The 13,947-nt window shown below is 36.3% G+C and overlaps 1 protein-coding gene across 2 annotated transcripts in view; it reads right to left on the reverse strand.

Annotated features, from left to right (window-relative positions):
- Nucleotides 1-13,947, reverse strand: part of tiam1a (TIAM Rac1 associated GEF 1a) — a 96,789-nt gene that overhangs the window by 41,356 nt on the left and 41,486 nt on the right. For both annotated transcript variants that reach the window (XM_056467580.1, XM_056467578.1), the window contains exons 7-10: nucleotides 11,839-12,024; nucleotides 7,532-7,678; nucleotides 7,297-7,371; nucleotides 4,127-4,300 (exon numbers count right to left, since the gene is read on the reverse strand). In XM_056467580.1, the coding sequence (XP_056323555.1) occupies nucleotides 4,127-4,300; nucleotides 7,297-7,371; nucleotides 7,532-7,678; nucleotides 11,839-12,024 (582 nt within the window). The remainder of the gene's footprint in view (nucleotides 1-4,126; nucleotides 4,301-7,296; nucleotides 7,372-7,531; nucleotides 7,679-11,838; nucleotides 12,025-13,947) is intronic.

Here is a 13,947-nt window from a genome sequence, read left to right on the forward strand (position 1 = left end):
TTTTTTTTTCCTTTTTGGAGGGTTTAAGTTCAATCCACATAATTTTGTAAAAATATTAAGTTAACTTAACCGATTTGCTTTAGGACAACATTAAGGAATTGAGTGAAACCCAGTATTTTTCATAGTACAGTTATATAAGTGAAGTTTATTTCTAAACTAATTTCGAGAGGATCACATGCTTATTATGGAACACAGCTGGTCATGCATTAGCCAATTCTTGATTCACCAATCAGACGATTCCTGAGCCACTATAAATACCATATCCCAAATACCAAATACAAGTTCCAGATCACAGCCATCTTCATTTTGAAGAATCTCCCCTTTCCACCACTACTCCTCCTTCTTTCCTAGATGGGTGGCATGGTGGCCCAGTGGTTAGTACTGTTGCCTCACAGCAAAAATGCCACTGGTTCTAGTCCTTACCAAGCCAGCCAACGTTTCTGTGCGGAGTTTACATCTTCTCCCAGTGCTCACATAGGTTTCCCCCAGGGTCCCCGGTTTCCTCCCACCGTCCAAAAACATGCAACTTAAGTTATTGACTAATCCAAATTGGCACCATAGACGTGCTCCTAGTAAGTAGTTATCTCTAAAGAGCAATCACTATCTGTTCATTAGCTACTACGGCAGGAGAGTTTCGAGATCACCTGAGCTTAAACTCCCCTCTCGCCCTGCAACGGGAGGGAGCCCTGGGCTCAAGGATCTTATGTTAGTATTTTTCAGCCAATGGTGAACTTCCCTTATGTGACTATTTTCAATTTCATAAGGTTCTTTTTTTTAATAAATAAGATCTTAAACACTGTGATTTTGTATGGGATGACAATTCACCAGAAGCCCTATTACTTATTCAATCTGTAGGCATGTGTAAGCCAAATGAAACAGCAATGTTGTTCTAAAGGATGTATGTGAGCATGCTTATAGTGTCTTTTTTACAACATGGCATCGCCATCTACTGGCCTGGAATGCATAATAATGCGTTTTTAGTTCTTTTCGCAAATCTGTGTTAACAGGGGTCTTTGACAACATTGAGTACGCTTACATGGACACCAATAATTCAATTTTAATAAATTTAAGACATTAATCTGATTAAGAGTTTACCATGTAAACAGTGATTTTTTATAAATTTAATCCGATTAAGGTTATAATTGAACTAAACAGAAATCGGATTAAGACATGTGCAGTATCGCATTATTGAAGTGCAGTACAGACATGTAAACACCTTAATCAAACTATTACCATCATTTAGGACTTTTCGCTGCATTTTGCAACAGGATAGTCTATACACACACGGCTGTTTGACACTATTCTCTTCACCTAACAAGTCAGTAAAGGATTTACTGACAAAATTACATGAAACTCCGAAGTAAATGTGGATATCGCGGTGACGCAATTAATTGAATTATGTGCTATAACATGTAAAACGAGATCATGAAAGGAACATTCAAAAAGCAACTCATGTAAACACCTTAATCATATTATTGTCTTATTCAGATTAAGGCAAATAATTTGATTACTGGTGTCCATGTAAATGCAGTCATTGTTGTCTAAAAAACTTCAGTAATCACTGTTTTATGTCATGTAAACACAACATAATACAGAAGGAAGACATCAAAATAGTTTATGAAAAAGCACATATAACAACAAACTGCAACAGCAGATACTAATTCACAATTAACTAATGTAAATAAATAATAACAATCAGAACAGCAACATATTATTCAGATGTAGAAACACGCTTCCATTCTAAACATTTTACAAAAAAAACAAACATCTTCTAGGTTAAGTAGTTGTCAGTCTGTCAGAAATTACGCATTGTGTTTAAAGAGCACTGTACACATGGATTGTGATCTTATATATGGCATTATTGCTAGGATGTCTGTATGATCACTAAGCAGAAATAATGGGGGATGGCTAATGTCTGAAGCCCTCAAGAGACGTCTGAGGTTATGAGCCCCATTCGGACCCCTTGCCCTTCATCTAGAAGAACTGCACTCAATAACCTCTTTAAAAAATGTTCTCTTTGTCCCAATGGTCCAGACAGGACCTGAATCTACAGCTGTTTATTAGTTTATGATGGAAAGTGTAGTGAGAACTCTATCTATTATATTATATTATGTTATATTATGTTATGTTATGTTATGTTATGTTATGTTATGTTATGTTATGTTATGTTATATTATATTATATTATATTATATTATATTATATTATATTATATTATATTATATTATCCCACTTACTATATGGTTTATTTCCCTTCAAATCAATATTTCATGACATTTTGGTTATTTATTTAGTATAGATTATAAAGGGTTATGAAATATCGATCTGAATAACATTAAGTTATTATTTTAAGAATAATGAGACTATAGATTGATACATGCCATGAAGCTTACATCCTTATATAAGATATCATCATATTGATTTTATATAAACATATATGACTACAAAATGCTGAAATTGACAAATCAGAATGAGAGTCCGACAAAAAAGCTGATCAAAAGAGAAATTCTAAATAACCATTGAGAAACTATTTACAGTCAGTCATATAAACATCAGCATTTAATCTGTGATGTTATTTACGACCATTTTAAAATGTATTTGGAAAAAGGCCATTACAGAAGATGAGAGCTTTATGTTTGCCAATGTAAATTGATTAATATTTTATTTCAGGACTTGACAGATAACCATTTCTAGGATTTAGAGCGTCCATTTTCCTCCATGGCAGTATGATTTGTTTAGAATTCTTTATGTTTCATGTTATGCTGTATCTACAGCGATGCATGTACATAACTCATAAATGTAGATACTGGATATGCTGCTCCACTGGCATTCGAGTGTGAATGGGACGTGTGTGTTCTCGCTACACAAATGCTTCAGGACATATTTACGAGAAACTGTGGATAAGAGCTTTCTAGAACACTCTGCAGTGCTAGCAGCTGAGAAGCGAGAGCTACTAGAGCAGAATGATAACAGGAAGATAACCGCAAGAAGAAATCATTCACTGACACGTTAGCAGTTTGCCTTGGGAAATGGTGCAATAAGTTTTAGTTTCTTCTAAAAAAAAACTTTAAAGAATTGGAGGTTCCTGTTCGCAGGAAATAAGAGACATGAGATGTTAGTCAGAATCATAATATTACTCTGCTTTGATGATACTTTAGGGGTCAGATTTCCTCTTCTTTGCAGTTGGTGGTCTGCGAGATGACAGAATTGTGATACTAGGATACTAGGATCTTTTGTGACGTTTGTGAAAGAAACACATTGTTCAGCTGACATAACTGTAGCTAACATGAGCTAATGCTATAGCTATTTTAGCATTCTATTTTAATATCAGTGTTCAAAACATTTATATGTGAACTACATTTTCATCAATAATGTGCTTTTTGTCAGGAAAGATTCTGAAAGGAACTTCAGGCATTACTATCCTGACAGCATAATGACGTCCCATATAGGGTATATGCGGAAGTATGTGGAAGGACTTTTAATTTGCCAGTAACCTGGGTTAAGCGCTTCCGGTGAACTGTATGCCATGACAAAATCGGCGCATTTAAGGTCTGTTTTTCTTTAAAAATCGGCAATTTCCACTGGCTGAGTGATATTCGATATAAAGTGGGTCTCAGATTGTACAAGAATTGAATTGCATTAAATTACATTTTTTCCCGCCATGTCTTTAAAATATGAACATTTATTTTACCCCAGTATGTTCAATGGAGCTTCTGCGCTAGCCTGCCGATCCTGATGAGCGCGTGCAAGTAAATGGCTTTTCATCTCGTTTTACACTTAACAACTAAATGAATACCAAAATCTATTTAACTGATTGTATTTTAATTACATTACAACATTGATGCTGTAAAAAGAACCGTATAAAATGGAAAAAAGCCACATTAACCATTCACCGGAAGTTTATCAGTATGGGAAGAAACACTAGCTCTGCATTTACCCTATTGTACCAAACTTAATGGTTAATTTGAAATGACAGAAACATGGATAAAACATGCAATATATAGACTGAACAGTAACCTAGATCTTGGTTCTTCTCTCTTGGAATTTCATTTTGACAGGATTCAAGCAGTCACATGATAATCTATTTGATTTGAACAGTTCTGTTTGTGAGTACATCTGACATTTACCTTACACAGGGCCTCCAGGGCCTCCATGGCCGTCTCTCCCGGTTGTATGATAGCCAACACTGGCCGATCGTCGGGTAAAGAGACCCAGGATGGCGTGAGGTAGTCGGGAACCCAAACTTCACTGTCCGTCTTGTGTTGAGGCAAGCTTTTCACTGAACCCTCTTTGTCTTTGTGCTAAAGCAGATGAATATAGAAATAAATTTAGGAATGAGGCTGATGTAATGTGAAGATTTTTCAAATGATGTAAGATATAGAAATACATATTTTTATTTAAAATATATAGTATTTTATATGGTCTGTTTTACATATCAGACTGATATAGACATAAATCTTGGTACATTGTACAATACAAAAAAAAATACTGATATGTTGAAAAACAATGTTCCTCAAAGAAAGATAGGAAGACATTTGGATATTTTACCTTCAAAAGCGCATAAAATAATAAAAAAATTCGAGGAATCTGGAGGAATTTCAGTGTGTAAAGAACAAGGGCCCAAGCCTAAGCTGAACAAATGTGACAGGGTTCAATGCTAGGGATTTTGTCTACTGGTCCGATCGGACCAATGATTCAGATTTTTACTTGTCCTGGCAAAATTTTCATTCGCCCCACAAAAACAAAAAATAGAAATTAATAGCTTTTAATAGCTTTTAGTCACATATCTTAAATAATGTGACAACAATAATGTCTGTGAATCTAGAATTTAAATATTTAAAAAATGTTAATAAATGTATAATGAGCAAAATTAAAAGTGTTTTACAAACAAAAAGAGCAGTATGAAAAATGTGCAGGTATTTTATTGCAGTTTCGAAATTATTTTACAAAAGGTGGCCGACTTGTCATACTGACGGCATATTGTGCAAAACATCACTTCATTTTATTCATCGTGTTGTACCCATGTAAATGTCTGATTCCAAGACGTTAGAAACAGACATTGTCTTTTACCCTTATAATTTATTGTTGCATGGAATGGACCATCACACTTGGAAATGTGTACTGTGGTCAGATGAATCAGGATTTCAAGTATTTTTTGGGAGAAATGGACAGCCTGTGCTCCAGACCAAATAAGAAAAGGATCATCCATACTGTTACCAGCAACAAGTCCAAAAGCCATGGCATCGGGTTGTGTCAGTGCCTTTGGCAAATGTAACTTGCACTTCTGTAATGGCACCATTACTGCTTAAAAGTACATAGAGATTTTGGAGCACAATGTGCTGCCTTCTTTTCCAGAGATGCCCATGCATATTTCAACAAGATAACACAAAACCTCATTCTGCACACATTATAGTCCCGGCTGCGGAGGAAGAGGATACAGTTACTTCACTGGCCTGCCTGCAGTCCTGACCTGTCTCCAATGGAGAATGTGTGGCGCATTTTTAGGCACAAAATGTGACAACAAAGACCCCATATTGTTGCCCACCTTAAGACTTGTTTGCAAGAACAATGGGACAAAATTACACCTGAAACACTTCATCATTTACTCCCTAAACGTCTTTAAATGTTATGAAAAGGAATGGAAACATTACAAAGTGGTAAATGTTTTACTGTTCCAAACATTTTAAAAATGTGTTGCAAGAACCAAAATTGGAATACATGTTTACTTTGAAAAAAATAATAAAAATAAATAAATAAATAAAAAAAAAATAATAATAATATATCAGGAGAAACACATTAAATAATGTTTTTTGTATTGTTTGCAAGGACATACAAATCAAAGTACATTTAGAAATCACTACTTTTTTTTTTATTTGCATTTTCCTCACTGTCCCAACTTTTTCTGATTTGGGTTCTAATTTTTATGGCTTATTTGAGTTAGTTTTTCATTTCTATTTTTTTATTTTTTGTAATTTTTCTTACATTTTACAATTATGTGCCATTTTTTATACTAATCGTTTTACTATTTAAGCCCAGATTTACTTATCAGAATGATGCCAATATGCCAGTTTATTACATAACTCTACAAATGCAGGAAACTGGAAATATATTTGACACTCATATTTTCTTGTGTATTTTGAGTATTTAAGTGTATTTTACTTAAATAAATTGCAATTATATTCTTGTGCAATGCTAAAAATATATAATGGACCTATATTTCAAGAATTGCTTGGATCAATTGGTCAACATTAATCTATTATCTATAAAGCTTATATAACATTACCCGGAAGGGGAGGTTGAAAATGTTTGTTTCTCTTAGTTTTACTCATAATGTGTAATAAAACTTGGAATGTGCATCAACAACAACAACAACAACAACAACAAAAAATAGGGTCAGTTTCACATTGACATCAACAAAACCTAAAATGCATAAAGAAAATCGACAACCTCAAAAAGACATCACAAAAACCACTGTGTAGATTCATTAAGGTGTCACTTTTCTGGTTGTATTTGCACAAATCGGCCTTATCACACTTAAGCAGAGCTGTCTGGATCGATGCAGCAGACAATGTGATGATATCTAATCTGACTCTAATTAACTTGGCATCCAAGCACAGCAATGTGCAAACCCCAGCGCAATACTCAGCGCCCCTGTCTGACAACGGCGCAAGTTAGAGGTCTGGCGGGTGATCGATGGGCTGACGTGTACCGGCTGGGATGTGCATTGTGGGGTCTTTCGGGGGCTCTTGGGTCTGTCAGCGGGTCTGGCCTGTTGTCAGTGACGGCATGCTGCCTGGCTCAGATAGCTTATCCCACACTATCGGGTGACAGCCTAGTACCCTCCCCTTCCCCTCAACAATCTGCCCGCAGAGAAGCTGTGATGGTGGTCCGCCATCATGGAGAGACAGCAAGCCCACACATGGTGAAGGAAAGCGGGAAATGGGTCAGAGGGACTTAAACACACTCACACACTGGCAAACACATGCAGACAATACATTAAACACTCCAACATTCTGTCACTCATACGGCTTGCACACACACACACATGCTCCCCCCACAAAACACCCGCCATCTGCTTCGTCTCCAGGCTGTTGATGGACGGGCCGGGTGGGAGAGGATCCCGGTGCTTCTCCCCGAGGCCCTGCAGCCCAGCTTGGGTGTCTTAACTCTGTCTAACCCTTTGGGAGCTCCACACAGCCCTAACGCCTGAGCTTTTACCCTTTCTGCATCTGACACCATTTTCTTTGACAGTTTTAATTATGTAAAGCATGCTGTGAAGTATTAGAGTCCTCCTCACCAGCGTATCCTTCCCAGTGTCCTCAAACATGTGCTCAAGATTCCTCTTAACCGCCTCTTCACCATCTACAAACACCTGAGGTTCAGACAGAACAACTTAATGAGACAAATCTGGAGTAAATATCATGCCATTGTTTTAATGCACTTTCTACGATGCATGCAGACTAACAACTGTGCAGAATAAACAGTTAAATGTGTCATAAACAGCGTGTAACAGATGTCTAGCAGATGTGAACCTGGTTGATGCTGGGTCTGCCTTTGGTTTTCTTTTTTGAGGTAGTGTCCAGGCCCCACAGCGAGGAGAAACGGCTCTTTCGCTTGCTGGAGGAGCGAGACAAGGCTTGGGTGCGTCTACGTATTCCCCCGTCCGTCCTCGCAGCCACCTGTGCGACATCAACACACACGCAGAAAGTCAATAAATGTTTAAGAGAGTGTCAAGCACATGTGCAGTTTGACAACCATTTAGCATTTGTCACTAGGGAGGAAGGGTTAGTTCATTCAAAAATGAAAATTCTGTCATTAATTAGTCGTCCCCGCGTCGTTACAAACTCCCAAGACCTTTGTTCATCTTTGGAACACAAATTGAGATATTTTGGATAAGATCTAAGAGCTCCTTCGTCCTGCGTCCAGAAATGGTCCTGGGTCATTTAATGTCCAGAAAAATAGCTAAAAACATCCTCAAAACAGACCATATACCTTCAGTGATTCTAATGGATTATTATGAAGCTACAAGAACACTTTGTGCGCACACAAAACAAAATTAATGAGTTCTCCTCAGTGTCAGTATAGAGTACGCACAAAAGTATTTTTGTTGCGTCACAATATTCAGAAGACACATGGACTGTTTTGATGATGTTTTTCAGTATTTTTCTGGACCAATGATGTCTATGGAGGATGAAGCAGCTCTCAGATTTAATCCAAAATATCCTAATTTGTGTTTCAAAGATCGTCACCGCACTTTGATGTAGACCTGAAAAGGCCAATGTGACTGTGCTAAGATTGGGAATGGCAGTTGGCAAGAAAATACAGCCGTTGCTAAGTGGTTGCTAGGCAGTTGCTAAAATGTTTATGGCATTGCTAGGTGGTTGCTAAGCAGTTGCTAATGTAAACTAGGTTGCTAAACGGCAACCCTCATGTACATGTTTGATCAAATCCTAATACTAAGTACGCATTTCTAGCATATGTTAATCCACTTAATTAATCATTAATAGCATGTAGCTAAATGTTAATCATTGTAACCATGCATAGTACACAGGAAGTCCCATTTTGCTAATATGAGTCAAACAAGCCAATTCCCAGGTCCCTACGATGTTCTGATGTAGAGATATTACTGTTTTTAAATGGTTGCTAGGTTAACCTGTTTTGTTGCTATGGAGACAATTGACAGCTTAGTGACGATACATCAAAGCTTCTTGCCAAAATGAGTGATATAAATCAACCCTGATGTCTTTATGACAGTTCAAAACTGGACTTGAACAGTTTGTAAAAATGGCTTGATTTCAATTTTATTGAAAACACATTGCTTAATAAATGTGAAAGTGATACATGCAAAAAAAGCTGGCTATATCAGTAAAAAAATGGACTTTATGCAAAAATATTGTAATTATGTAAAAATATGGAGTTTAAGTCAAAATTGGCTTGCCATATTTTGAGAAAAATAATGCTTAACAATTATTTATTGGAAAACTATCCAAGTCTGATAAACCTGAAAAGATACAGCAACAAAAGATAATGCAGAACACAGCTTTTGGCCAAATGTATGGCTTGTTTAATTTTTTTATATGCCTGGATTATTAAAATTTAATATTTAACATTTTTTATTAAAAAACGATAAGTCTGATTGGCATGAAGAGACATAGCAACAATCATGAATGCAGAAGGCACATATTAACCAAGTTTGGGCCTTATAGCATGAATGGCCAAGGAAGAGATACAATTGGTTTCAAGGACAGTAGTAAAACAGTATGTTGGCTTCCTCAAGTCAACATAATAAAGTTCTCAGGGGTTTGGAATGACATGAGGGTGAGAAATCAATACCAGAATTTTCATTTTTATCCCTTTATAGTGATAGTTTTTTTTTTTTAAAGATAATTGCATGTGAATGTGCAGCATAAACATAGTTTATATTATTTACTTTACTGACTTTAAGTGAACTGTTTTGGCGACAATATTACACATCAGTTTGAGTAGAGCAGCATTTAAAGTGTTAACATTTAGATTTTTTTTCCAGAATTTGTTAGCCTTAATTCCACTTATTGGTTTTAAACTTCACTGATTACAAATGGCATAAGTGTCATTGTGAGAGAAAGAGAGTGGGTGAAAAAAATATCCCTATGCCTGTAGGCTTCAAATAAAGATCAGTGATGGGAAAAAAATCTGACACTCATTTCAGAAGTAGTACACACATAAACTGCCATAGTGTGAAGATGTCCCGTTCACACACCCCGCCACTAAACCACACTGACGTTTCTGGGATAATAAATGTTAGCTCCACAGAAGTCATAAAGGATTTCCTCAGTAATGTTCCCATAAACATAAAACCACAGTAGTTGAAATCTACTGTACAGTACAGCATCTAAAGACATAGCTGTTGTGACTTGTTTGAGTTTTTAGAAGCAATAAGTAATAACAATGAACAATTTAAAAAGACAGCTTAGATAGAAGCCAGTGGTTATGCTGTTAAAAACACCAATTAAATTGTAACATAGCTAAAAGCATAGTGTGAAAAGAAAGTTATTGATCAATCACTTGATTGCTATTGACAAAAATTCCTTCTTTTTCACTGTTTAAAGGGTCACGAAACACCAAAACACATTTTCTGAAATGTTGAGATGTCATATATATGTCCCACACTGCTAACTTGGTTGGTTGTTCTTGCGTTATTTCGAGCAAATTTGTTCTTCCGGTTCTAAAAGAAATTTAGAAGCTACGTCCAGTGTGGAGATTGGATGTCTGTACTGGTGAATACAATGTGACTTCTTTGAGTTTTCATCATTAATTCAAGAGAAAGACTTGTTTCCAACCAATCAGCACGCTCTATTGTGTATAAGGTGACACTTCATTAATATGCATGAAAGCTCCGAAGACTGTTTTTACCCGTAACAGTGTTTAAACGGCAGAGAGATGCCACATTGTGTTGCCAACCGTAATTAAAACAAGTGGAAGAAGAAGAATCGTTTGGAGACATGGGTCATCAGTGTTGCATTTATAAATGTGCTGCAACAAAGTTTTTGTATTCATTTCACAACTATGATATCACAGCTGGACTCTTTTTTTAACCTGAGAGCTTTTCGCATCTAGAAATCATGAAATACGGATTTGCTGCTCGTCTTCTTTCAAAGAAAGACTCGGTTCCAGTCGAGTGTCCTGTCTCTACAGATTTGGTAAGTCTGTGATCAGTGTTCCTTGTTTATGTTTATTCAGATGGCAAAGTTAACATCGTCAGCAGTACTCTTTCAGTTTTTAAAGACATACCTTAGTCAAAATGATTTAGTTACTAAGTTTACAGTATGTTAATATCACTACAATTTTATGGAAAATCTGCTGATGGACTGGAAGATCTGCTGTAAATGCTGCTCTCCGAATGTAAACATGTAAACATCTTAATGAAACTATTACTGATTTTTGCTGCATTTTTTAAAGATTGTCTATACACACACGGCTTTCTGACACTACCTACAGAGTGCATCTAAGTTGCAGAGAAAAAAAAGTGGCACGTTTTTTTTTCTCCCATACGGCGTGCGGTATCAAACATTCCAATAAACCTACACTCTTCTAGCAGTTTCTTGCATCCAATATCTTGTTTGTCGCGGGGGGCATTCATGGAATGTTCCTGAATGAAAGTAAAAGCACCAAACTACAGTTAAAGTGGCCAAATTAATAATTTGGCAAATAATTCAATTACTGATGTCCATGTAAATGTAGTCACTGTCTTTCTCCCCTACATCTGTGTTTGTTTTGCCTTTGTGAAAATCAGCATGTGCACATACTGAAACTCCCCTTTTCATGCAAACCCTTCCCTATTTCGCCACTTGACACCCCAACCTAAACAAAGCTGGACTCAACCACTTTCTTGACTTTTTTTAAACTAGAGGTGTGAAAACACCCTGCTGAAACGGGGGTTTTCAGGGCCCTTTAAATTGTCAATGATTTTCTGTCAAATTTGGTTTGGTTTTTAAGGAAATTGAAAAGTTACATAATAAAATAGAAGTTGGTTTTCTATGCATTGCTGTGACTCTCTTGAGGTAAGAGTTGTGGTCCTCTGACTTCACATTACTTCATTCTGTACGCTCTCTGTCGAGCCGCAGGAATAACAAAAACACAATGATGACAGCGTGTTTTGTTATTTAGTTTCTGTTAGGAGTCAGGCCAAGAACCAGCTGGCAGGCAGCTCAGAGCTCACCGGGCTCTTGTGGAGTGGATTAAAATGAAGTGGATGTTAACAAAACGTGCTCGAGAGTGTAAATGAGATGAGTATGTGTGCGAAACAGAAAGAAAGAGGGAGTACTGAGTGTACTCTGAAGTATATGTGCATATTTCATACCAGAGCGTGAAAGGATGACACTGAAAAAATGCCAAGACGACCCATGGACAGTTTGGTGGGACGGGAAGCAACAGCAAGCAGGCGTTTTGGATTTGGAAGTTCACCACCCTGCAGGCTGGACAGGTAACAGCGATACCGGAACAAGTCCATGTGAAACTGCTCCAAATTCTGCTCCCAGAGGAATATCTGAACACAAAGAAAGAAAGATCTCACTTTTTATCCCACTTTGCCAATACTTGAGCATTGACACTTTTTGTTTTCTCTGTCTGCACAATGATGAGAGCCCTTAAGCTGCTGACTATTAGAGAGTGGGCAGTGTTTTTAATACGGTTTTGTTTACTGGGGGAGGATGCTGGGATAAATCATTAGTCAGCAGGCCTCCTTCAAGCCAGCATGACCTGAGTCTATTCCGAGACCACGGAGGAGTATCCCCACCTCCACACAAACAGACAAGTACATCACACACACAAATAATCAAACAGACACGCATTTACACACTCCTCTTTTATGTAAGAACAATCAAACCACATGTTAGTCAGAGATTAGTTCAGAAAGGCACATTAAAAGCATGTACAATCCTTTGCAAAACAAATATACAGAAGCATAAAACCCACTAACAATGTCATTTTGAATGTCAAAAATCACCATATTTGGGAATAATTATTTAAATAAAAAACTATTAATTGCATTCAAAATAAAATGTTGTATTTATTTACATTATTATCAATATTAGAATATTATTATACACATGCATGCTTATTTTTAAGATGTTCTATTACATTTAAATTTAATATATATATATGTGTATTTGATTTGTGTAATTGTGTAATTAAATATAAACTCAAATATATATGTAAATATTTTTGTTTTGTATAGTTTTGTATTTATGTTTGTGTGTATTACATAAGCATAATAAATACATATATATTGCATACACATTTATTATGTAAAAACAAACCTTTATTTTAGATGCGATGGATCACGAATAATCTTTGCACAGTACAAAAATTAAATAAATCTACTGGATAATTCATATGTCCTAATTAAATGTGCAGTATGTAAGTTTGACACCCAGTGGTTGAACTAGGTGTTACATTCCTAGATCAAAACAAATGCAAGGGTAGGTTGCCAGATTGAGGAATGAGTCTGATGATCGAGCCTAAAGGCTGATTTAAGTCATGTGCTAAATTAAAGCAATGGCATGCAATAGAGGTAATATTTTTCATATTAAAAGGAATTTTTTATTCTAACCAGCACCTCGAATTGATATATTAGAAGTGGCTTCTATTTCTTGCAGCAAATTGACAGTGCTATTTACCTCAGGTACACCTCATGTGCTTTACTCAGTGTTAAATGCTAGTAATGTGAGTTTTAATGCCATTTTACATGACATTTATTGTCATACTACTGAAAGCAGCAGCAGATAGTTCACCTCAGATCTTGAAAATAAAATAAACCGTTTGAAATTGAACTTTCAAAACCAACACATGGAGATTTAGCATGTACATTTAATAATGTTAAAGAGGTTTAATATGTATTAATTAGATTATAAACCTTACCATTTCGTGAGGAAGTGCATATTCTGTGCTTCTGAATGGCTTTATTTAAATTTCTGTCGCGTTTCGTCTGGTGCAAACAGCCAAATTGCTTATCACTGCAAATCTCGTCATGTAGCGTGTTGTTAGGACATGAGGTTACAATGTAACCTGCTCACCTGATGTTTACGTTCGTAATATTTATATTATTAGCTAATAAATAACCTCATGTGGAACTCTAAATCTGCGTCTCATTTTGGAGTCTGCTACTGTCCACCGGAAGTCGCATTTTGGTCACAGGCGCATGCTTTGAAAGCCTTTCTGAGTGAATGAATGAAATATGCAGTTTTCCAACAAGGCAACCCGGGGTGCTAAAATATAATTAGCTAAACTGGCATTGGGCAGGTTAAAAGAACAAAAACAAAGACATCGTTCCAGCATGGAAAACAGGTTTTCAAAGCAGAATAATTGTCTTCAGCATTGTTTTTCAGATAAGCAAGAATAATCACTTAGCATGTTTCTGAAATATTTGTAAACATATTATGGCATTTTTATGCTTTAGAACAGTCAAAAC

This window comes from Danio aesculapii, chromosome 10, assembly GCF_903798145.1.
Source record: "Danio aesculapii chromosome 10, fDanAes4.1, whole genome shotgun sequence".
Taxonomy (NCBI): Eukaryota; Metazoa; Chordata; class Actinopteri; order Cypriniformes; family Danionidae; genus Danio; species Danio aesculapii.